At 38.8% G+C, this 24,071-nt stretch overlaps 1 protein-coding gene across 6 annotated transcripts in view; it reads right to left on the bottom strand.

Annotated features, from left to right (window-relative positions):
- Positions 1-23,805, bottom strand: part of LOC132606152 (pentatricopeptide repeat-containing protein At1g10910, chloroplastic) — a 38,361-nt gene extending 14,556 nt beyond the window's left edge. For 5 of the 6 annotated variants that reach the window (XR_009569616.1, XR_009569617.1, XR_009569619.1 and 2 more), the window contains exons 1-9: positions 23,480-23,805; positions 23,266-23,350; positions 19,515-19,778; positions 18,755-19,057; positions 16,109-16,213; positions 5,284-5,383; positions 4,075-4,394; positions 2,789-2,965; positions 2,574-2,702 (exon numbers count right to left, since the gene is read on the bottom strand). Coding sequence is in view for 2 of the 6 variants with exons in the window: in XM_060319520.1 (XP_060175503.1) it covers positions 2,574-2,702; positions 2,789-2,965; positions 4,075-4,394; positions 5,284-5,383; positions 16,109-16,213; positions 18,755-19,057; positions 19,515-19,778; positions 23,266-23,350; positions 23,480-23,718 (1,722 nt within the window). In the remaining 4 variants the exon portion in view is untranslated. The remainder of the gene's footprint in view (positions 1-2,573; positions 2,703-2,788; positions 2,966-4,074; positions 4,395-5,283; positions 5,384-16,108; positions 16,214-18,754; positions 19,058-19,514; positions 19,779-23,265; positions 23,351-23,479) is intronic. The other variant, XM_060319521.1, reaches the window with a different exon arrangement.
- Between the last annotated feature and the right edge of the window lie 266 nt (positions 23,806-24,071).

Genomic DNA, 24,071 nt, shown 5'->3' with positions numbered 1-24,071 from the left:
GAGGGGGAGAATGATGTAGTCCATATAGCCATGATGTCCAAGTGTGCCATAATGATGTGGTTGAGGTTGAGGTTGATGCTGCGGTCGAGGTTGATATTAATGTTGTAATTTCGAGGACGAAATTCTTCCAAGAAAGGGAGGATGATGCAGTCCAAATTACCATGGTGACGACCCAAGTTTTCAAGCTGAGGAGACCCAAATTGAAGCCCGAGAGGAGGTGGATTGAAGCCCAATATCTGCCCCACAGAAAGAACAAGTCTAGCAAGCTCTAGTGTGAACATGAGGGGCTGGTCTAATGTGAACAAGGAAGCTTCCCTTTTTGTGTTTTCTAGGCTTATTAAAGGCTATTTTGACTTTCATAATGTGTAGTAGCTTTCTAGGCTTCTAGGAGTATGCATTTGGTAGTCTTCTATGCACCTACAAGACTACACTTCCATTTATTTCTTTTGACTAGTATATTTTAAGAGCCTTATTTAAAGGTGCTTGTAATTCATTTGAAAGATACCTATCTTTGAATATTGAATATTATTGAAACCTTTTAGTCTTGAATGACTAGTGTTAATTTGGTGGAGTCCAAATTGAACAACTCCTGATTTAACAGTTTGCAAGAGATGACTATTCTCTTGAGGATTGTTCGAATAGGATAGGGGCCTTTTGATCCTTTTGGGAGGTGGCTAAGGTAAGCTTCCCTTAGTTGTTGCCCAATTGTTATTCAAATTGTGTCTTCTTTCTATCTTCCTTATTTTACTTGCATCACAAAACCTTTGCCAAAACCCAAGGCCATGCAAGTTACTATTCCCTTGTTCTCTAGTTCATCATCATGCACTATGCTTTGTCTATTAGCCTTTTAAATGGCTTACAATGTAAAACTTTTGTTTTGTTGTATTTACTTTCTTGTTTAAATGTGACACTTGTACTATGTGTTGTAAATAGGTGTAGTACATGTATTAGCTTTTCCACTCCTATAAATAGGAGCCTTGTATTACCCGTGGTGCACTTGCGGGAAACTCCTTGCCGAGGGCCTGTGCCCCCCCGGGATTAGTCGGGGCTCAAAGAGACCCGGACACCCGGTGCTTAATCAAAAAAAATAAATAGGAGCCTTGTATGTAGTTGGAAGACATCCAATTTCCAATTTAGCTCTCTCTCTTGTAAAATGTGCAATAAAAGATGTCTTCTTCTAGCTAAGTCTCTTATAGTTTCTTCCTTCAAATGGTGGGGGATATGGCTGGTTTAGTATTGAGAGTAGTCTTAAAATAATTTAGTAGATGAGAAAAATTATTATAGTAGTAGAGGAAACATATCTTAGTAGTTGCATTGCATTATGAGTGCAAAATACTTTAGTAGTTGTGTTGCGTTGTCAGTGTAAAATTATTTCGGTAGTTGTATTGTGTTGTTAGTGCAAGGGTTTTCCGAATTTCGCTATCGACGGCAATTTGTGGCGAGGGACGCCTTTGTGAGCCTCCAACACCCACCTTGTAGGAAGACGTTTATGCAAAGCAATTCGATCTCTACCAAAGTAAGTTTGCGCGAGCAATGCGATCTCTACGAAGGTACTTTTGCACTGGTAATTCAATTCTCTACCAAGGTACTTTTCGTTTGCTAGTATTTTAGTTCTATCTCTGCTGAGTCTTTTACCGTCTCTGCGAGTCCCGGTACCCCTCTCACCCCCTATTATTATGCAGGATAGAAGGTGGAATAACTAAACCCTGAATAAATAATCCCTGCATAAGATAAAACATAGATTCCCTCATAATTAATCCCTGTATTTCTAATGCCTTCCCTTATTGTCTTAATCAATATAGAGATGCTGACATATTCAATCTGTTGTTAACAAAGGTGGAATCGCTGAATTTGACGAGTATATTCTGTCTTATGTTTGATAGTAATTTATATTTGAATTTGACGAGTATGTTCTGTGTCTTATGTTTGCTAGTTATTATTTGGTTCTCTGTCTTATGTTAGATGGTTATTAATATTTTATGGTAGATTTAGGAAACATATCCAAAATAAATTTGTCATGTTTGTGTTGTTCACCCTAATTTTTAAACTTCCCATGTCTTTGCAGCATGCTCGGCTATAACGATTTTCCCATATATAGAAAAATACAATCTCCATACTGATGGCCCATTGACATGTTTGCTTTAATACATCCTTTTCTCATTTCAAGACAAAATTGATTTCATCTTTATTTGGTTCTGTTATTTCAGTTTCTACACTTCTAGAAATAAAGTGTGGTGACCTCCTCGGATGACGATAACTTATGAGAGAAGACATATGCAACCTTCTTATCCCAACGAACTTAGGTTATGCCAACTAAGATATGTTCCATGATTCATATTAGAATGTCAGAAGAGAAAAAAAAAAAAAAAAGAAGACCAAACTTAGTACGGTAATATCAATGGGCGCACTCAGTCTAAAACAAATAAACAGTTAATCGATCTTGTCGGTTTTCTCCAGAAAAGTTGGATGACCTTATCATCACATCATTAATTAAGTCCAAGTTCCCTGATATTTTAGAGGACGATGCTTATCTAGTACAATAATCATAGAGGAGAATTGAAACTAATTATTACCTGATCAATCTTGTGGCCAGAGCTGTGCATGGCCTTCATCACATCATTGATTAGGTTTACATTGCCAGATCTCAAGAAGTTGACAGCAAATTTTTTGATAGCCGGTTGGGAGATGAATCCTGCATTGTCCTGTATAGCTAGTGATTAGATTAGGATTTTTCATAAGAAACAGCAAAACACATTGAAAATTGCAAGGAAAAGAAGGTATGGAGTACCTTGACTACCACATAAGCATCTTTGAGGAGGCGCCCAGCAATCAAAATGTGCAAAATATTCTCATGAAGGACTTTGGATATGGTTCTTTTGCTATATCTCAACATGTTGTATACAGAAAATGCTTCTGAATATGCACCTGTCTTACCAAGATGATAAATTAAAGAGGAACAAAGTCCCTGAAAAAGGAAGAAATTAGACAAAGAGTGAGAACTATGGACAACATTTACTTCATCTTTTTCAATATAATCAACAATGTATAGTGTAACAACTACCACCCCATGCAAATTTTTCAGGCATCATCATAGATTCAACAATGCCGTGAGAAAGCTAACGTGAAACTTAAAGCACAAATGGGGTCGGGAATATAAATAACAGAGCAACCTGAACTTTTTTAGCTTTTCCAAGGTAGAAGAAGAAAGAATACTTTAAAAGGAGAAATAGGAACTCAATTTTTCTATTCAAACGGGAAAAAAGACAAATAATTCTACCCGCTATCCAGCGATTTTATGTTAGTTGTGCAGTAGTGCAGAATAAAGGGGAACACCTAACAAAAACAAAGGCGGAACGTCAGCAATTCTGGGTCACCAAAATAGAGGACTTGAGACTGTTGCTATTAAAAAAAAAAAAAAACAAGACACAAAAAGAACTTCTGATGCCATGTATTCTTTGCAGAGTGCGTAACAAAATCTATTCCAATTCAAGCTACTATTGGTTACTCCGCCGCTACTATTTTTCCTGCTGGATGATTGACGTAACCCTGACGCGTTGCAGTTTAGTTCATTTCTATAATTAGATATCTCATTGAGCAACCCCGTATGCGTTCACTTTTAAGTAACAGCAACCATAAAAACAAAAGAACTTTTGATGCCATGTATTCTCTGTGGAGTGCATAATCAAATTTATTCCAATTCAAGCTACTACAGGTTACTCTGTCACAACTATTGCGTCTGCTTGATGGTTACCTAACCCTGATGTACTGCATTTTAGTTCATTCTATGATTTGATGTCTCATTGAGCAACCCCATATGTGTTCACTTTTGACTCACATCAACCCACACAAGCAAGCATCTGAGCTGAGCATATTGCTTTCTAAAATACTGGGCCACAAACCCAGGTAACACACAGTAGTTTAGGAGGTTATCTTAATCTGGTGAGAATGCTGGTCTGGGGTCTCTAGAATGTTAAACCGTGCACAGAAGACAAATAACAGTTAACCCTGCTACTAGTGCCACTTTCATTTCTTTTATTGATCAAAAAATAGTGAGAGTTCTTAACTTCTGCTTACCTCCTCTGGCTGGAGACCTTTTCTATGCATGTCCTCCATGGTACGATAGGCAAGCATATATAGTTTCTCCTTGGAGAAATATCTTATAAGAATATTAAAGGTATTCCAATCAGGACTAATTGCAGAGTCATCCATCTTCTTCATCATGCTCATTACATTCTCCATTTCTCCTGCTCTGCAGTAGGCAGAGAGCATCGCATTCAAGATAACTATATCATATTTGTCATATTTTTCTTCAAATTCAAAAGCTAATTTCTTTGCATCTTCGAGAAGCCCACTGCGGCAGAATGCTGAAATCATAATGCTATAGGAATAGCCATCTGATCATATAAACCAAAAGAACAAATCAAATTAATATATATTACAAGCAAAATAACACGGAGCATAAAACTCTACGCCATGCGCAGGAACCCCTCAAATATAGTGAGGCAACAAGGAAAGGAAGACCACATCAAGTTGGTAATCTTAGGTTACAACTTACAACCATCCCTTGGAAAAACTAAATTGATACAACACCATAACCAATATATTCCCAAAAGTGAGGTCTGGGGAGGGTGGATGTACGCAGTCCTTACTCCTACCTTTGTGGGGTAGAGAGGTTGTTTCCAATAGATCCTCGGCTCAAGAAAATCGTTTTTCAGAAAATGGTTTGAAAGAAATGCAAGAGCAAAAGGAAGAAAAGTATTGACTGTACAAATATTAAAGATAACCAGAGTAAAAGAAACAACAGTGATAATAAAATTGAAGCATAAGATGATGCTAGCATAATAGTAATAATACTGGTAAGGGAACAGATAGATGCTCCAGACTAGAATCTGCCCTACCACTGTGAAGAGAGAAAACTATGTACTACTACCTACTGATAGTAAAGGCAAATTAAGAAGAAGAAGCAGCACTAGTAGACACCCATTGTTTGAAAGCATAGAGAATCCGTGCAGCCGCAGCACATGAAATATCGCAAAGTAATTAGACCAGCTTCAACATATCAAGGAGTATGAAAATAATGTGCTCAAACCAGCAAAAGTATATCTTGGCTGAATAGACACATGAAGCAAAAGGCACCAAGTATATTCCGATCTGATCTGAGAAACATTGAATGATTGAAGAGCTAAAGAACACATATTCATTCATTTCACTACTACCTCTCACATTTTTTATTAGAAATTTAAGAATGGCCAATAGCCAGTCCATGGTATGAAAGATATATACCAGTTTTCACCTGTTTTCCCATCATCTCATCAAATACCGATTTTGCTTCAAGAAGATGTCCAGACTTTGCCAGGCCATCCATTAGGAGACAAAATGGAATCTGTAAGTAGCATTTTGTAAGCCACAGAACATTAAAATGGTACAACATGAATTAAAGTAAGAGCAAACAATCTGTAAGTGAAAACTTCAGGTATACCACTTTCAGTAGATCGGTGACAAAAATCAGAAGCACTTTCTCAACATTAGGAGCCATAAAGGAGGCAAGAAATCAGGAAAACATTCGGATCAAAAGATTTTTAACTTCAGAGCAATAAAAATGCTATTATAATGCCATTACTTCAGGAAAATAAAACCAAGCACTATTCTGGTTTTAGGTGTAGAATTAGAGAAAGAAGAAAAGACTTCTTTGTATTTAAGTATGTCTTTACATCCCATCTGAAACAGTAAGAAAATCAATTTTTTTATAATTGTGATGTCTGGCTTGCGCGCACCTCGGCTAATTCCACGGGATACCTGCCACCTCTTACCGGTATTACCAGGTAACTTTGTCCACCAAGGGTATTACCAGGTAACTTTGTCCACCAAGGCTAGGATAGATGGGACGAAATCACCTAGTGTTGTTGACCGCCGCTGGGATTTGATCCTAGGACCTCATGGTACTCAAACCAAGAAAGACAATTAATTATATTCCTATAATTATGCTTTGGAAAGGAAAACTAAAATCTCCTAAAATCATACTAATCAATTAACACAATGAACACTCCACTTCAAGTTGGAGAAAAGATGTCTCGCATGCCCAACTTGCAAACAAAAGTATGGTAAGTCCTTTTGTTGATGGCCGCTTGTAAGAACATTTGATAGCTGTTTTTCTGACAGTACATGAAGCAAACTCAAGGTAACACTAGTAACTTTCTCTATGATGAAGTGATGATCAATTTCAATATGTTTTGATCGGTCATATTGAACAGGGATTCTGAGTTATACTGATTGCAACTTTGTTGTCGCAGTATAAGGAAAGTTTTCCTTTTTCAGGCAATCTCAACTCTTCTAGCAACCTCAATCCCTAAGAGATACTGCAACTTCCTTAGATTTTTTATCTCAAATTCTTGTGCTAACAGCTTCTTCAATCGGGTCATCCCATCTTTATCATCTTCTGTCATTACTATGTCATCAACATAAACGATGAGAAGAGTGAGTTTACCAATTTTGATGTCTTATGAAGAGGGACCAAGACAGAATACTTGGAGTGCAAGTTCAGCGACGTAGCGCATGAGGCTAGCTTGGAGGTGAGGCTCGATACCAGGCCATCACAAAGAGAGGAAGTTTCAAGTACCTTAGATCTAATATCCAAGGAACTTGGGAGATTGACGAAGATGTAACACATCATATTGGTGCAGGGTGGATGAAATGAAGGCTCACATATGGAGTCTTGTGTGATAAGGTGTCACCTAAACTTAAAGGTAAGTTCTACAGAGTGATGGTTTAGACCAACTATGTTATATGGGGCGGAGTGTTGGCCAGTCAAGAATTCTCACATCTAGAAGGTGAAGGTGACGAAAATGAGAATGTTCTGATGGATGTGTGGGCATACAAGGAGAGATAGGATTAGAAATGAAGATATTCGAGACAAGGTGGGGTGGCCTCGGTGGAGGACAAGATAAGGGAAGTGAGGCTGAGATGGTTTGGGCATGCGAAGAGGAGATGCACGAGTGCCCCAGTGTGGAGGTGTGAGAGGTTGGCTATGGATGGTTTCAAGAGAGGTTGAGAAAGGCCGAAGAAGTATTGGGGAGAGGTGATTAGACAGGACATGACACAGCTCCAGCTCACCGAGGACATGACCATAGATAGGGGGTTATGGAGGACACGGATTAGGGTAGTAGGTAGTTGAGCGTTGTCGTAGTACTACTCTTGTATTTTCTTGTCCTTTGATTTATGTTATTCTCTGTTGTTTAATGTACCTCGATTATCGTATGATTTTGTGAATTATCGTATGATTTTGTGGCATTTATGTTATTGTTCCTTTTTTCGGACTGATTTTTGTAATTATTTGTTGTTTTTTTTTACTTTTGTTATTTCTTGTTCCGAATTGCTTTTGTTTGCTTTTATTTGAGCCGAGGGTCTATCGGAAACAACATCTCTACCTCCCAGGGTTAGGGTAAGGTCTGCGTACACTGGGTATGTTGTTGTTGTTGTTGATGATGTCTTATGAAGAGGGTGCGATCAACATTGCTTTGTCGGTAACTGAAAGAGGCCATTACTTTAGACTTTGGAGAAGATCAAACCAAGCTCTAAGGGATTGCTTCAGTCTATACAAGGCTTTCTTCAATCTGCACACCTTTTCTTGACTTGTTCAGTCTCAATCCATGAGGGATCTCCATATACACCTCTTCTTTTAAATCTCCACGAAGAAATGCATTTTCCATACCTAACTGTTGTAGGTCTGAATCAAGATTAACTACACAAGACAGAATAATTCTTTTTTTAGACATATTTGTATGTATATTTATGTAAAGACTACACAAAACTGTGTAGTCCCCCTTAAATACAGATTACAAAAGTATAAGCATCTGATCCTGTGTCATCTCACAAGGATTCTAATACATCAAATATTGATTTGTGATCTTCTAAACCTATTCCTTTACACCAAAAGTAGAACAGCCCTAAGCACTTCATTTTAATCTTCTGGAAATGGTTTGGATTTATGTTCAAAGCATCTTTGATTTCTCTCTTCTCAAACTGTCCACCAAATGCAAGCTGGAATAATCTTCCGTCTCATTTTCTGAATTGCATTACTGTCTTCTCTGTTCCAGCATGCTAGCACATCAACTATCTTTTTGAAACAGCTAGCACATCAACTCTCTTACTTGGCATGGTCCAGAGAATCGCTCTGAAATACAGGAACATCCTCCATAGTTGTTCAGTCAGTTTACGGTGGAAGAACAGATGATTAATTGTCTCGGCTTTCTCACCACATAGAAAACAACGGGAACATAGATGATGACCTCTCTTACGAAGATTGTCCTGTTTGAGTAATTCTCCTCTAGCTAGTAGCCAAGTAATACATGATACTTATAGGGAATTTTGATTTTCCATATCATCTTCCAAGGACAACACCCAATCTGATTGTTGAAATGGATGAATTCCTTGTAGGCTGATCTGACTGAGAATTTCCTTGAGTATTTCCTTGCCACTTGCTGCTATCCTCACAAGTTGTGATTCCTGTGAATGGCTCCAGAGTTTTGAGTAACTATGTCAGCCTATCCATTTCCCAATAATTGAAGCATCTTCTAAAGATCAAATTCCATCCTTGGCTGCTCCATACCTCCCCAATTGTTGCCTGTTGTTGCTGAGATAAAATATGAAGATCTAGAAAGAGTTGTGTAAGACCTCGTGCATTCGGGCTAGAGTTCGACCCGTTAGAAGGGGTTATAATGGAACCAATATGAGGAGTATTGGAAGTGTATGGAAAACTAATCAAGTCAACAGAAGAGTCTTTGGGCAAAGCAAAGTCGGAAGCGACTCTACGGAGCATGTTTTCAAGAGAGTTTGCAGAAGGGCTTACTTTAAGCGACCATAACCCCTTTATTAATTGGGAGTTTGGGAAAACTTCCTTGATGAAAGTTGTAGCCCTTTGAAATACCTTTCCAACGGTATATTATGGAGGTCAAACGAACATCTGTACAAAAAGTTATGGCCGTTTTACTTCCGGGCTGCAGAGCAGTCCGCTGGACACGCATCTGCGATGCAGAATACGCAATGCGACGCAGATGGCCATCTGCGACGCATTTGGGCAAAATTTTCCGTCCCGAAGTTCCCAGCATTATGTTTGGTTACGCCTTGGCATCTGCGGCCGCAGAAGGCCATCTGCGATGCAGATGCCAGCGTAGACGCCCCCAAAAGTCACTTAAAAGTCGCGTTTTCCGAATTTTTATTCCATTTTTCAGTCCTCCAAAACCGTAGCACGACTTTTCTCTCCTCTCCTCTCCTCATCCTCCCACATCAAGGTAAATCTCTCCCATGTATTCCTAAGTAATTCTAACACATATACATGGATTCTTAACAAGATTCTACGCTATAATCTTAGGGTTTTCAACAAGAATTCTTCTCAAGGTTTCAAGTTCAGATTGTTGGGTTTTCTCTTCAAAAGTTCAGACCTTTTCTTCAAGTTTTGAAGCGATTAAGGTATGTAGGGTTGCTAGCTACGTGTGGGAACATCATTGTTCTTCCCCATGCCACGTTCTTACATGATTATAGAAGTTCACCCAAAACTAGGGTTCTACACTAAGTTACTCGGACTCTCCTCAAATATCGTCGGGTGCATGTCGGATCCTTCAAAAGTAGTGCATTTTTTAAGGATCCAACACGGGTGCGGCAACACTTTCGAAGAGTCCGAGTAACTTAAGTTCTACATGTACCATGATATACCATGTTTGTATCAATAATTCGTTATTGTGTTCTTGATATTCCAATTTGGTTATTGAGAATCTGTCCACAATCCATGAAAACTCATATTTTGCATTCCATGCGTTCTTAAATGCAAGATATGAACTATCATGCTTATTTTCAAGAAAATCCTACATGTCTCCATGTTTTCATACAAGTTATACTATGTATCCATGTTCTTGTTATATTATGTCTACAAATCATGTTGCAAGTCATGTTTATGAAATTCATGCGCTTCTAAGCCAACTATATCCATGTTCATGTTTTTGGAAGTTGCTCAGATTACCGAGAAGGCTCAAACAGCCTGAAACTATGTATGCCAACATAGGATAAGAATCGCTCCACCCAGTTAGGACGATTCCTTCATGTTTCCCCATTGAGGGATATTGGATTCATTCATGTTCATGTTGACATTCATGTCTTGTACCCTGGCAAGGTATAGGATGGCTTAGCTGGTCGGCAGAGATCAAGCGCCACGTTCTTACGTGGTGATTACATGTCGGTTACACTAATGCTTTCCCACAAATATCTTTACAGACTTAGAATATTTTACTCATGATAGTCATGTTCAGTTTAAGTTTACAGTTTCAGTTCTATTATTTCATGTGCCATGCTTTACTTCATTCAATTGCTTTACATACTAGTACAATTCAAGTGTACTGACGTCCCCTTTATTTGTCTGGGGACCTGCATTTCACGATGCAGATTTACAGGACGACGGATCAGCTCGTTAGGACTCTACACGTATCAGCTATTAGTGAGCCCCATCTCATTCGGGGTTTTATCTTATTTATGCTATTTCAGTTATGTAGTAAAGGTATGCCGGGGGCCTTGTCCCGGTAAACAGTTTAGCAGTCAGACTCATGTCAGAGGTTTCATAAACTAGTCAGTCATGTTATGTCAGATATTCAGAGTCGTATAGCCATCTTTGGCTCAGCATTTATGACAATCCGTATTCACGTTTTAATCAAGTATTTTATTAACTATTATGACACCTTATGTTTATTCAGGCTCATCGTGTTTAAGTTATATTCCGCTCATGTTTATGCCCCATGATGATTCAGCAAGCCATGTGGTTCGCTCGGTCACATGCAGTAAGGCACCGAGTGCCGTGTTACGCCCAGGCCATGGTTCGAGGCATGACAAAGCTTGGTATCAGAGCCCTAAGTTCAAGTGTCTTAGGGAGTCTATGAAACCATGTCTCGTGGGGTCACTTTTATATGTGTGCAGGCCCCACACATATAAAAAAGTTGACCACCAAGACATCTAAGATTGTCTCACTTCTTTCATACTGTAGTTCGTGCAGTTAGAGCTCTGCTTTCAGGAATCCTTCTAACTTGTGCGTATTACGAATTTCAGACAATGCCTGCGAAAAGAAAATACTCCAAGAGGACCACAGCTACCAGCCAGAGGGCTACCGCCAGCGTTACTCCAGAGGTGGAGCCTCAGACTCAGAGGGTTGCAACAGTACTGCACCCCCAGCTACAGAAAGGCCTGCGGAAGCTCGTCCCACCGCTACTCGCAGCCCAATGCTACTGACATGGATGTTAGGGGAGCCATTCAGCTGCTCACCCAAATTGTTGCTAATCAGGCACAACGTCAGGATACGGCTCCTAGCGCAGGTGCTAGTGGAGGGTCGAACAGCTCTAGGACCAAGGAATTTCTGAACATGAAGTCTCCAGTGTTCACCGGGTCTATTAAGGGAGAAGATCCCCAGAACTTCATCGATGGGCTTCAGAAAGTCTTTCGTGTTATGCATGCTACAGAGACAGAGGTAGCAGAGTTGGGAGCTTATCAGTTGCAAGGTGTCGCTCATATTTGGTATGATACGTGGGAACAGTCCCGCGGGGAAGATGCATCTCCAACAACTTGGGATGAGTTTGTTGATGATTTCATTGATCACTTCCAATCGATTGAGGTTAGAGAGGTGAAAGCCTACGAATTTGAGAGATTCAGGCAAAACAGTATCAGCGTGAACGAATATGATCTCAAGTTTGTTTCCTTGTCTAAGTTTGCTCAGTATATGCTTCCTGACATGAGGGCCATAGTTAGGAGATTTGTGTTGGGCCTTACACCCGGCTTGTATGGTGATGCGAATATTGCTGCTCAAAATGATAAGATGACTATCACCAAGATGGTTGCCTTTGTTCAGGGTCTTGAGGACCGAATGAAAGAGGAGAAGGCTCTGCAGAAAGAGAATAACCGGGAATTTAATAAGAGAGCTAAGTCTGGAAGATGTGTTGGGCCTTACACCCGGCTTGTATGGTGATGCGAATATTGTTGCTCAGAATGACAAGATGACTATCACCAAGATGGTTGCCTTTGTTCAGGGTCTTGAGGACCGAATGAAAGAAGAGAAAGCTCTGCAGAAAGAGAAAGACCGGGAATTTAATAAGAAAGCTAAGTCTGCAGGGAACTTCGGTCATGGGGGAGGTGGAGGCAGAAAATTCCTAACGAACCAGTCATAGAGTGAAAGGGTAACTCAGTAGTACCCAGGGGTGGATTCATTTCCTATCTCAAAGCCAGAAAGATGATTTCCAAGGGGTATATCGATCACTTAGTTCGGGTCAGGGATTTAGAGACCCAAACCCCAACTCTCCAGTCCGTACCAGTCGTTAACAAATTTCTAGAAGTTATTCCAAAGGATCTTCCCAGAGTTCTCCCGATAGGGAGATAGACTTTGGAATTGATCTACCTCCCAGCACTGAGCCGATATCCATTCTGCCATACAGAATGGCTCTAGCAGAGTTAAAAAAGTTAAAAGCCCAGTTAAAAGATCTCCTTGATAAGGGATTTATTAGGCCTGGTGTTTCACCTTGGGGTGCGCCAGTCTTGTTTGTCCGAAAGAAAGATGGTTCCTTGCGCATGTGCATTGATTACCGTCAGTTGAACAAGATCACCATTAAGAACAGATGCCCTCTTCCCAGGATAAACGATTTGTTTGACCAACTTCAGGATGCCCAGTGTTATTCCAAGATTGACCACAGATCAGGTTACCGTCAATTAAAGGTTAAGGAAGTTGATATTCCTAAGACCGTTTTTCGAACCCGTTATGGTCATTTCGAATTTCTTGTCATGTCGTTTGGGTTGACAAACGCACCAGCTGCTTTCATGGATCTTATTAACAGGGTCTTCAAGCCGTATCTTGATTTATTCGTCATTGTGTTTATTGATGATATTTTAATGTATTCCCATAGTGAGACTGAACATGCAGAACATCTCAAAATAGTGTTGCAGACACTTCAGGACCGTGAGCTTTATGCTAAATTCTCAAAGTGTGAATTTTGGCTCAAGTCAGTGGCGTTTCTAGGCCATGTAATTTCAGGTGAAGGTGTGAAGGTTGACTCTCAGAAAATTGATGCCGTAAAGAATTGGCCCAGACCCACCTCAGTTTCCGACATAAGAAGTTTCTTGGGTCTGGCAGGCTATCTCAGCTCCGTCGACTAAGTTGACTCAGAAAAAGGTTAAGTTTCAATGGTCAGATGAATGTGAAAGAAGTTTCGAGGTGTTGAACAAGAGATTGACTTCTGCTGCAGTTTTGACGCTACCAGAGGGAACCGAAGGGTTCGTGGTGTATTGTGATGCTTCTGGAATTGGTCTCGGATGTGTTTTAATGCAACATGGCAAGGTTATAGCTTATGCGTCCAGACAACTCAAGCCTCACGAAAAGAATTATCCGACTCATGACTTAGAATTGGCAGCTGTGGTTTTTGTACTTAAGATATGACGTCACTATTTGTATGGAGTGCATGTTGATATTTTCACAGATCATAAAAGCCTGCAGTATATTTTCAAGCAAAGGGAGCTGAATTTTAGACAGCGAAGATGGCTCAAATTGCTTAAGGATTATGATGTAGATATCCTCTATCATCCGGGGAAGGCAAATGTAGTAAGGCACCGAGTGCCGTGTTACGCCCAGGCCATGGTTCGGGGCGTGACAAGTTGTTTCAGAGCTTCTTGACCTAGTCATTTATCCTCCCAAAAGGATATCTTTAGGCCATTTCTAACTTTAAAGCTTACCTTGTTCATGAGTTTAGGCCACAAGCTCTTGATTGACTTCCACAGACTAACCCCATAAGGACCCTCCACAGTCTTGGTTTTTATTTTGATAATTCCAAAAATCTATTTCATGGCCAAATAACTTGTCTTTGTGATATTTACATTCAGTTTCAGCATTCATTCCATGCATTAATGTGATCACATTCAGTAGGGAGAAGTGGCCATCCTCCAGTGTGAGTGCCAAAAAGCACTGGGGTTAGCTATCTAACGCTCGCAGGTACTAAATTGTTTGTTGGGGAGATAGGCCGATACTCCCCCATGCGTGTTGCTAGATCCTCACGTACACAGGGCCATTATGTAAAAAAGAAAAATTATTTTTTCTCAAGAAAGTTAGTTCTCAGTTTCAACTTATATCAATTTTTAGATTTTTACTTGTTTCATGTGTTTACTTGAGAAAATATGTTTCTTCGTTTATTATGCTTTACCAGTAAGTCTTGCTCCACTTCTTTAGGAGGTAGCCTTTGAGATTTACTGGGTATCCTTCAGAGGTACTTAGCCCGTTTGGGCCTGTTGCGTCGTGTAGCAGGTGTTCAGGACGCTGAGGACTAGTTTCGTGGCTAGAGTCGGGCATTCATAGATCCAGTTGGCGAGCTCCGTTGACTTTATCAGCAGTAGCCAGCATTTTTTGGCTTGCATTATTTTCGTAGACATATTTAGTATACCGGGGTATGCCCCGTGGACATTTTTTTATTAGATTCGTTATCAGTATTCTCTTAGAGGCTCATGACTTAGCCTAGTGAGTTTCGTATTTCAATATTGAACGGAGATTTTGTTATGCTCAGTGAATGCCCTATTGGGTAGTTGTTTCTTATTAATTTAGCAAATGTTGTGACCATACAACTTAATTCAAGATTCTCTCGACGGTTAGCTTAGATCGGGTGCCAATCACGTCCTACCCCAGTTTTGGGGCGTGACATTATTGAAGGGTAGCAATGCTGCCATTTCTTAAAATCTGCACTTCTATTTCTTAAAATCTGCACTAGAATTTATACAATTGTGTATATAACCTCATTTCATATTTGGACTTCATTTTATCATTTTGGGAGCTATGGAGCTCGGATTGAGGTGATTTTTTAAAGGATTTTCATTTAATTCATTGGAGCAAGTAATCCTAACTTGGATCTACGATTATTACATGAATATATCTTCGATTATGCCTTGGAACCAAGGATTCAAAAGAAGAAAAGAGGGTATTTTACTTGAATGAAAAGAAAATGATTCTTTATGATTTGAACATCAACTTGGAATCGAATTGAGAATCTAATTACATATTTGAACTCGAGGGGTTATGGGTCACCGGGATTAGACTCATTTCGAGATTTGGCCATGTTAGCTTTTTGTTGACTTTTGAGATATTGATAAAGATTGAACCTTTTTCTCATGAGATTGATTCTGATAGCTCTATTTAACCTTGTTTTGCATTTGTTGGCTAGATTGTGAACGTTTGGAGGCCATGGAAAAGGGAAAGGCATTGTTGAAGCTTGATTAAAAAAGGTAAGGTCAAGACTTTGACTTCGATGGTGGATTTTTCCCAACTAATTGATAATTGTGATGTACAATGTAACGTGTCCTAGACTAATTTGGACTGTTTACTAATGAATTTTGCTTGCTTTTCTCAAAAGGCATGTCATATCTGATGCTTATCTGCATTTACAACATCAATTTCGGGTGAGTGTCTGAGTGGGCAAGCATGAGCTAGATTGGGTAAATTTGAAGTATCTAGTTAAATCACGAGGGTTGTATATGTGTTTTCAAACTGCTTGATACTTCTTATTGATTTGAGTATGTGTGATAGTTGATTAGCCGTTTAGCATTCATTATCACTTGATTGAGCAACCACTAAAATGTCAGGTAAGAGGCTAGTTAGTTGGACATGCACCTACGCTCCGAAGATGGGTAAATCATGTATGGGTAGTAGCTCGTCAGGTGCCCTGTCGCGGTTGGGTTGTGACACTTTTGTCCTCCAAAATTTAATTTTCTGCCATCACCAACTTTTAACCTTCTTTTCTCTTGAAACTCATTTCATGGACTGTTGATATGTTTCCAGAATGCAACTGCATGTGGATAATACACCAGAGAGGTGCACCGTGGATAATGTATGCCATATGACACACAGCTATATCGTAATCCTTTGTGCATACACCAATCGCTGACAATAACCAAGAATCCATCTAACATAGAGCCTCAAAGTGTATACTTCTTCTATACGAGTTTCACTTTATGTCAATAAACTTATCCAAAAATATACTATCAAATACAATGCAAACTGAAATATTTGGGAAGTTTTTTAACGCATGAAATCCTAAAGGAAGAAGAAATGTACCTCATCCTTAGCATAGCCAAGAGCTTCTAACTCCTTTAGTAGTTCCTTTGCCTTCTCAAACAAACCTCCTTTTGCATATACCTTCAACAAAGTTGTATAGATTACCTGAAACACATCATGAGCAATGAGTTTTTAAGGAAAATTTTGAAAGCTAGTAGCGACAATTTGGAATTTAAAACGGAAAGATGAATTAAGTTCCCATAAACACTTTGACTCTAGGCATACTTCAGTTTGTGGTGTTACAACCATATAGAAATAGTCAATATCCACAAGTGCAAGTTCCGTTAGCAAAGTATTTTCAAGTAGCAAGACCCAACATTTGAAGACTAGACTAACGAAATAGAGTATGGTTCCCAGGTATGCCTATTAATTTGATAATAGATCGTATTAATGTATTTTAACAAATCCAAAAAAAAATTAAATTAAATTAGTTAGTTATGCTGCTCCTTTTTGATAAGGTAATATTATTGAGGTTTGGGCATAAAACACCCGTATCCAAGAAGTATACCAAAAAACAAGTAGAAAACCTACAACATGAATTGTACAATGATTCTGTTGTACAAGAACAAGGGCGATATTCAAAGTTGCACTAACTATAGGAGTACCAAGCTGCTAAGCCACACTATGAAAGTCCGGGAGAGGGTGTTCGAGATGAGGATGAGGAGGGATGTGTCCATATCCAAGAACCAGTCCGGATTATGCCGGGGCGATCAACTATAGAAGCTATTCATCTTGTCAGCAGATTGTTGGAGCAGTATAGGGACAAAAAGAGACTTACACATGGTGTTCATTGATCTGGAGAAGGCATATGATAAAGTCCCTTGGGAGGACTGTCCTTTGGAGATGTTTGGAGTCTAGAGGTGTGCCTGTGGCCTACATCAGGACAATTAAGGACATGTATGAGGGTGGCAAGACCCGGGTTAGAACAGTGGGAGGTGATTCAGAACACTTCCCGGTCGTGATGAAGTTGCACCAGGGATCAGCCCTTAGCCCGTTTCTATTTGCCTTAGTGATGGATGAATTAACACGACATATTCAAGAGATGGTGCCGTGATGTATGTTATTTGAGACACAGTTTTAATTGACGAGACGCGCAGTGGAGTTAACGATAGGCTGGAAGTTTGGAGAACGACCTTAGAATCTAAAGGTTTCAGATTAAGCAAGACTAAGACGGAGTACATGGAGTGCAAGTTTAGTGACGTGATGTAAGAGACAGATGTGGAAGTGAGAATCGAGGCACAAGCTATAACCAAAAGAGGAAGCTTCAAGTATCTTGGCTCCATAATACAAGGAGACAGGGAGATTGACGATGATGTCGCACACAGTATTGGAGCAGGGTGGATGAAATGAAGACTCACTTCCGGGGTGCTTTGCGATAAGAAGGTGCCACCTAGACTAAAAGGTAAGTTCTACAGAATAGTGCTTAGATCAGCATTTATTGTATAGGGCAAACTCTAAGCTATTTTTTCATTTAGCAAGGTCGCATAATGAACTATCCTTGTGCATGAAATATACATCCAATACTTATTGTTGAAATGTGACCATCTCATCTAAAAGCTTAAGCTATTAAAGAGAACACGTTTTTATTTATTAGATTATTCAACACACCCCATCAAGGGTAGGCCAGATTCTTTTCATGGGCCAAGCCCGTAGAAATTCTTTTTGATAATGGGTGGCAGCGAGACTAGATCCCAAGACCTCTGCCTATTCTGATACCACGTTGAAGTGTATGACCATCTCATCTAAAAGCTTAAATTGTTAGGCAGAGCATACTTTTATACTTTTATTAACTGAATTATATTCTCAACACCTACAAAGCATTAGCTATTGGACCTACTCTTCTACTTATAAAATTTTCATGGTTAATTTCGTAAATCCAAACGTTTTCTGCTTCTTGATTTATTCTCGATCCATCATTATCTTCTGAGGAACAGATGAACTGTACTGCTGCTACATTCTCTACTTTATGCACTTATTACCACGTCAAGCTTGCTAGGAAGCACCAAATTTGACTGGCTACAACTCCTGAATCTACTACAGTACCAAACCTCCCCCACCCCACTAACTAATTAATTTTTCCATTTTTTGGATTATTGAAGAGTTTCTAAATTTGTTCTCTAATATATAAGAAAATAAGGGCAGAGAGGTTCTTTCAAGACAAGTGAGTGTTGAAAACATAATTAAGTAAAATAAAAGAGACCTCCCTCTAATAGCTTAACCTTTTAAATGAGATGGTCACACACTTCAACATTGTACCAGGCAAACAGAAGTCCTGAGTTCAAGTCTCACTGTCACCCTCTGTCAAAAAGAATTTTCACATGCGGCCATGAGGAAAAATTAGGCCCGCGTGTGAGGAAGCTGTTATGTTCATGCCATAAGCATAGTGACCTCTCTTTGGTTCCTAGCATGTAGTTCTTTCCTCTCTTATTTTCACTGTGAGCAGGAAAAAGGAAACGAACGTAACCCTGCCCACAAAAGTACTGACAACAACAGCAACAAGAGGCTCTTGGAAGGCCTACTGGAAAGAGTTATTCTCCAGTGTTGCTCTCAAATCTGCTATCCAGAAACCAGTAAACATACATAAAAACAAAGATGTGTATATTGATATTTTATTTACTTTACAGGTAACAGCGCATAATGACAAACCTTATTTAATACTAAGCCTGCAGATCTCATCTCTTCAATCAATGTCTCAGCCTTCTCGTAATTTCTGTCAGCAGAGTACGCATTAAGCAAAGAGCTATAGTGGTAGACATTAGGTGAATGACCTTCAGCTTTCATCTTCTGAAAGTACTTTGCAGCTTCATTGCACTGTTTATGTGAAGCGCAGACAGAAAGGAGCGCCCCATAAGTCACACTATCCATTTGCAGTCCATTAGACATCAGCTCCTGAACCAGCTCTAGTGCCTTATAGTATCCATCTTTTACTTTGGCACAGCCTGCAAGAAGCTAAGACATGGTAGATGAAAGTTAAAAACGGGTTGAACACTAAGTAGGCATTTGGCCATGAAAACCAAATATTTTTCACTTTTGTTGGAATTTTGAAGTTGGAGTTGAAGATGAAGTTGTGTTTGGTTATAGTTTTTGCAAAGAATATTTGGTTGTTTGAATGTAATGAAAGTGAAAAAAGTGAAAACAAGGTTTTAGCTGTTTTCCAAATTCCAAATACAACTTCAAGTTGTATTTGGAGTTTTCATGGCCAAACACCGATTTTCAAATAAAGTGAAAAAATATTCCGAAAAAAAGTGAAAATTTCTCATGGCCAAACCGGTCCTAAATTATACTGCAGCTCCTGAATAGGAAACATATTAAGCAGTTCTATATTCAACAACCAACACCTATTTAACACGACTAGGTGACTGTAACTGTTAGGAATAGGGATGGTTTATAATCGGAAGCAGCATACCGTGCTATATGTGACAACATCTGGTACTAAACCATCTCGCTTCATTTGAGTAAACAGTTTGAGACTGCTCTCAGGTTTTCCATTTTTGATTAGAGAACTAAGAAATGCATTACAGACTGAGACATTAAACTTTGTCGACCTGTCTTTGATGCTTCTGTACATTTCTACACCCTCAACAGAACTGAGGCTCTTTCCCATGAACTTTACATAACTGCTGTACGATGCAAAATTGATCTTCTGATTCTGCTGCATCCAATCAAACACCTGGTAATAACACAAATACGAAATAGAACAATAAATTGAAATAGCTTTCATGCAGGGAAATATCATATGTCGAATCTGAACAATTTCATGTCTATTTAAACATAAGGATACATAATACCCTGACATTCGAATATAACAAAAATATTAAAATTTGCATGGAGTTAAGAATATTGTGTATATTGAATCAATTAGCGAGACATTGTGTATTTTGTAATTGTGTAGCTTTTATTTCTGTCATAGTTTAGAATAGATATATGTACTATTTAAACACCCAAAAACTTTGGAGAATAATCAAGCAATACATTCTTCCATTTTTTCTTTTGTGTTATATCTTTCACATGGTATCAGAGCATTTTTGAGAAACCAGTCATTTTGCCGATATGAAAACTGTCCATCCAAAGGCCCTTGCGTTCCGTAGGTGTTTGTGCACAAACCAACACAGTCAGAAGGACAGGACCCCTCCGGTAAGCACATTTCAGCAAGTCTGTTGTCAGCGGAGCTAACTCGATTCTTATCCTTCTATATAGCACCAAGTTGCTTTTTTTATTTGTATTCTCACCAAGTTACTTACTGCTCCTTGAATTAGCTGCATTTCTATAACAAGCTTGGTACATTCAACTTGTATGCACCAACTTGAGGTTGAGTAATAATAATGTGCATAGTATTGTGTAAATTAGTTAGAATCGATTAGGAAGATAATGGAATAGATAGAGATATATTGTGTATTTATATTATGTAGCCTTGATTTCTTTCCTTATTTATTTTAGTATGATAATGATATGAGATGAGCTTTTTTGTTCGGTATAATCGTAACAAATAAACTTAAATGAAGAAGATGATAAAGTGGGAATTCATATCTATGTTACTCGGACTCTTCGAAAATGGACACGGGTGCGTGTCGGATCCTCCAAAAGTAGTGCATTTTTTAAGGATCCGACACGGGTGCGGCATCATTTTTGGAGAGCCCGAGCAACATAGATTCATATAGCCGAACCCAACTTGTTTGGGACTGAGGCGTAATAATTGTTGTTGTTGTTATTCTTCATTTCTTTTTTTGTGTTATATTCTCACACATGGAAAACAGAGTGAACTTTGCGGAGGAATTGGCTGACTAAAAAAACTTCAATATCAAACAATCTGAGTGTTAATAAATGTTAGATACATTTTCCGGCACATTGACTGATGGTCTGCTACAACACAACAACATACCCAGTGTAATCCCGTAAAGTGGGGTCTGGGACTGATGATCTGATAAAATGATTACTAATCACTCCATAAAGAAGCCCAAAGAAACGCAGTCGAGCAGAGATACGAAATAAGCTAGCATTTGGACACAGATTTGGTTGAAACTTGAAAAAATGAGTTTTTGAAGATGAGATGAAAAATGGTTATTGAAAGTTGAATTTGTGTTTGGACATGCATTTTACTTTAAAAGAAATTGAAGTTTTGTGAGTAGAAAACTTGAAAAACTAGTCTAAACCTAAGTTGCGCGGCCTCTTCATTTTTGTTGCCGCACCCCTCTCGACACGGTGCGGGTGCACGTGCGGGATAGGTCTTGGATAGGGTCACTCAACTTCGAATACTTTGACCAGAGTCCATGGACAAATTTTGGGGGGGGGGGGGGGGGGGGGAATTGAGATTTTGATTTCTCAAAAATGAAAGATAAAACAGATTTAAGACATGGGAAATGACATACCTTCAATATTATAGTCCTTTTGTCTCATATTCGGTGCTTCGTGTTTCAGACCAAACAGAGAGAAGCAAGAATTCAAGGGGTTGTGCTCTGAGTTCTGACTTCTGGTAGACAGTAGCAACAATTCTTAAGGAGAATTGGTGGAAGGTCTTGCATGACTTTCTTTTTCTCTTTTGAGTGGAAGAACCAAAGAGCTTGAAAAGAGAAGTTGGGGTCTATATAGCTCTATTTTATAATTTGAATTATTATTAGTTGAGTCTTTGCAGTTTCTTTCAATTCTGTAGATAGTGGATAAAAGATCCATTCTACCTTCTTCTTTTTTTCCAGCCGTCAATGCTGTCCTCTACCCCACTTGTGGGATTACACTGGGTATGTTGTTGTTGTTATTGTAGTAGCCGGCATTGCTGTCCTATTTATGGATTACAAACTGCAAGTTTGTCTTTTTATTTACATGTGTCTGAGTGAGGTTACTATGCTACTTATGCGTTAAGTCAGATGCCACCAATATTAAAGAGAAACAAGTTACCATATTTTGGTACTAGATAGAGAACAAATGCTAATAGAAAGTTGATTGATTTGGTAAGTATTAAAGATAAACCTGGAAAGATTTAGAAAGTATCACAAGTACTGATCGAACTGTAGCTCCATATTTGATATCCATAGATGAAGGCGTCCAGAATGTTTCACTTCTAAAATTTGTTTTTTTGGTGTTTTTTGTTTTCTGATAATCTTAGAAGTATCTACCTCCCGTTTGGCCATAATGTTTTTTCCCTTCTTTTCAAAAATATTTTTAAAAACATTGTTTGGTTATAAAAAGCGATCATTTTTTGGGCAGTTTTTGAAGATGAATTTTTTAAGTTTCAAAAAGTGGTTTAGACCTAAGTTGCTCGGACTCGGATGCGGGTACAGATCCGAGTGTCGGATTCGGCAAAATCTAAATTTTAAGATTCTGGGGTGCGGATCAAGATAGGGATACGGGTGCGGGGATTCAGCTAAGAAAATAAAGATGTATTGACACGGAGTAGAGGTTCAGAAATTTTGGACAGATATATTACTTAAACAGCAGAATTATAGCATAGAAGTAGACAAAAGAGAAGAAGCCTGTTGGTTCACCTTAATATATTTTTTGAAGCATACTTGAAATTTGGAAGAACAGAAATGCATAATAGTCTAAACACTTGTTTCTTTAATCATAATTCTTTATTTAGCTTATCCAGTTAGTTGTTTATTTTAAATCCTTTGAAATGATTAACTTAGCCATTCATGGTAGAGCATAAGTTTTCCCATATATGCCTACAAGAATGGGATAGATGGAACAAGGCAACAGAGACACTTATTTTACAAGGATTAGGACTCCAACTTTGATTAGAGTTGGATTTAGGTTTGGAGCAGCCAACTTGGATGGGTATGTATTTATTTTTCTGTAAAAAGAATGTTCAGCAATTAAGTCACTTCCTTTACTAGTAGATGAGGAAGAGAAGAGGAAGGAGGTAGAGTTTTGTGGTTCCTAGATAGCAATATGTACGACATAGTTCCTTGGTTGACATAATTATGAAGGATTCTCTTCAAATATAGGCGATCAAGTTTCTACACGGATAGCTATAACAATTGTTCCACATACTTTAATGCTGAAAAATGTTCCTATTAGACAGAAAAGTTTCAAGATGCTGATTTAGCAACAAAAAAAAAAGGCTTAGAGCTGATATTACTGATTAGATTAGCTAACAACCATCAGACAGATAGTACATTGGAACATGATTATGAGCAAAAATAAGAAAAGTTTGGTGATAGAACCTGGTGAAGCTCCTGCCGTCTACTTAGCTTCCCGAAATAACGCAAAATGACATTCATATCTTGTACTTTAAGCGTCTCACCGTGCCTTAAAAGCGATTTAACAATTCATGCCAGAAAATGGGTACCCACAAAAGAAATGGGGGTTAATTTGTCCATTTTGGTAAAAAGAGGATCAGAGTTTGCTTTAATAATTGAATAAAAGAGAGAGTTTCACCTTGAAAGAGCAGAAGGCAAGTCAGATGAGTCCTGAATTTGAAGAATAGCGGAGTGTCTATCACTACGGGAAACACTTGGGGAGACATGAAATTCGGCTAGCTTAGTACACGGAATAGAGATCTTTGTAGTTGCTACACACCGGAACTTGTTGTTTCGTTGGGGAGCTGCAAAAGAAGAAGAAGAAAACAACGAAGGTGACGACTGAAACCCGTTCCCAAACACCCAGCAAAACTCCATATTCAATGGCCAGTTTGCGGCCTCTTGATAACCTTTCTGCTTCCAAGTTTGTTACTCCATTTTATTACTACCACCGCACTACTGCTATTTAATTATTATTTTTTAAAAAGGCAGATTGATGAAATAACAAAAAGAGTCATGTAATTCAAAAAAGGTTAAGGCTCAAATATGCCCCTAATGTTTGCGAAATTATACACATTTACCCATCGTTAAAAGGTTGGTGCAAAGATGTTTCTAACGTTTTTTTATTGGACATACATGCCCTTGAGTTAACGGAAAATATTGGAGGGCATATTTGTTCAGTTTCACAAACACTAGGGCATATTTGAGCATTTGAAATTCCTGAATATTAT

This window comes from Lycium barbarum, chromosome 8 (genome assembly GCF_019175385.1).
Source record: "Lycium barbarum isolate Lr01 chromosome 8, ASM1917538v2, whole genome shotgun sequence".
Taxonomy (NCBI): domain Eukaryota; kingdom Viridiplantae; phylum Streptophyta; class Magnoliopsida; order Solanales; family Solanaceae; genus Lycium; species Lycium barbarum.
This window is presented reverse-complemented; position numbering and strand designations above follow the sequence as displayed.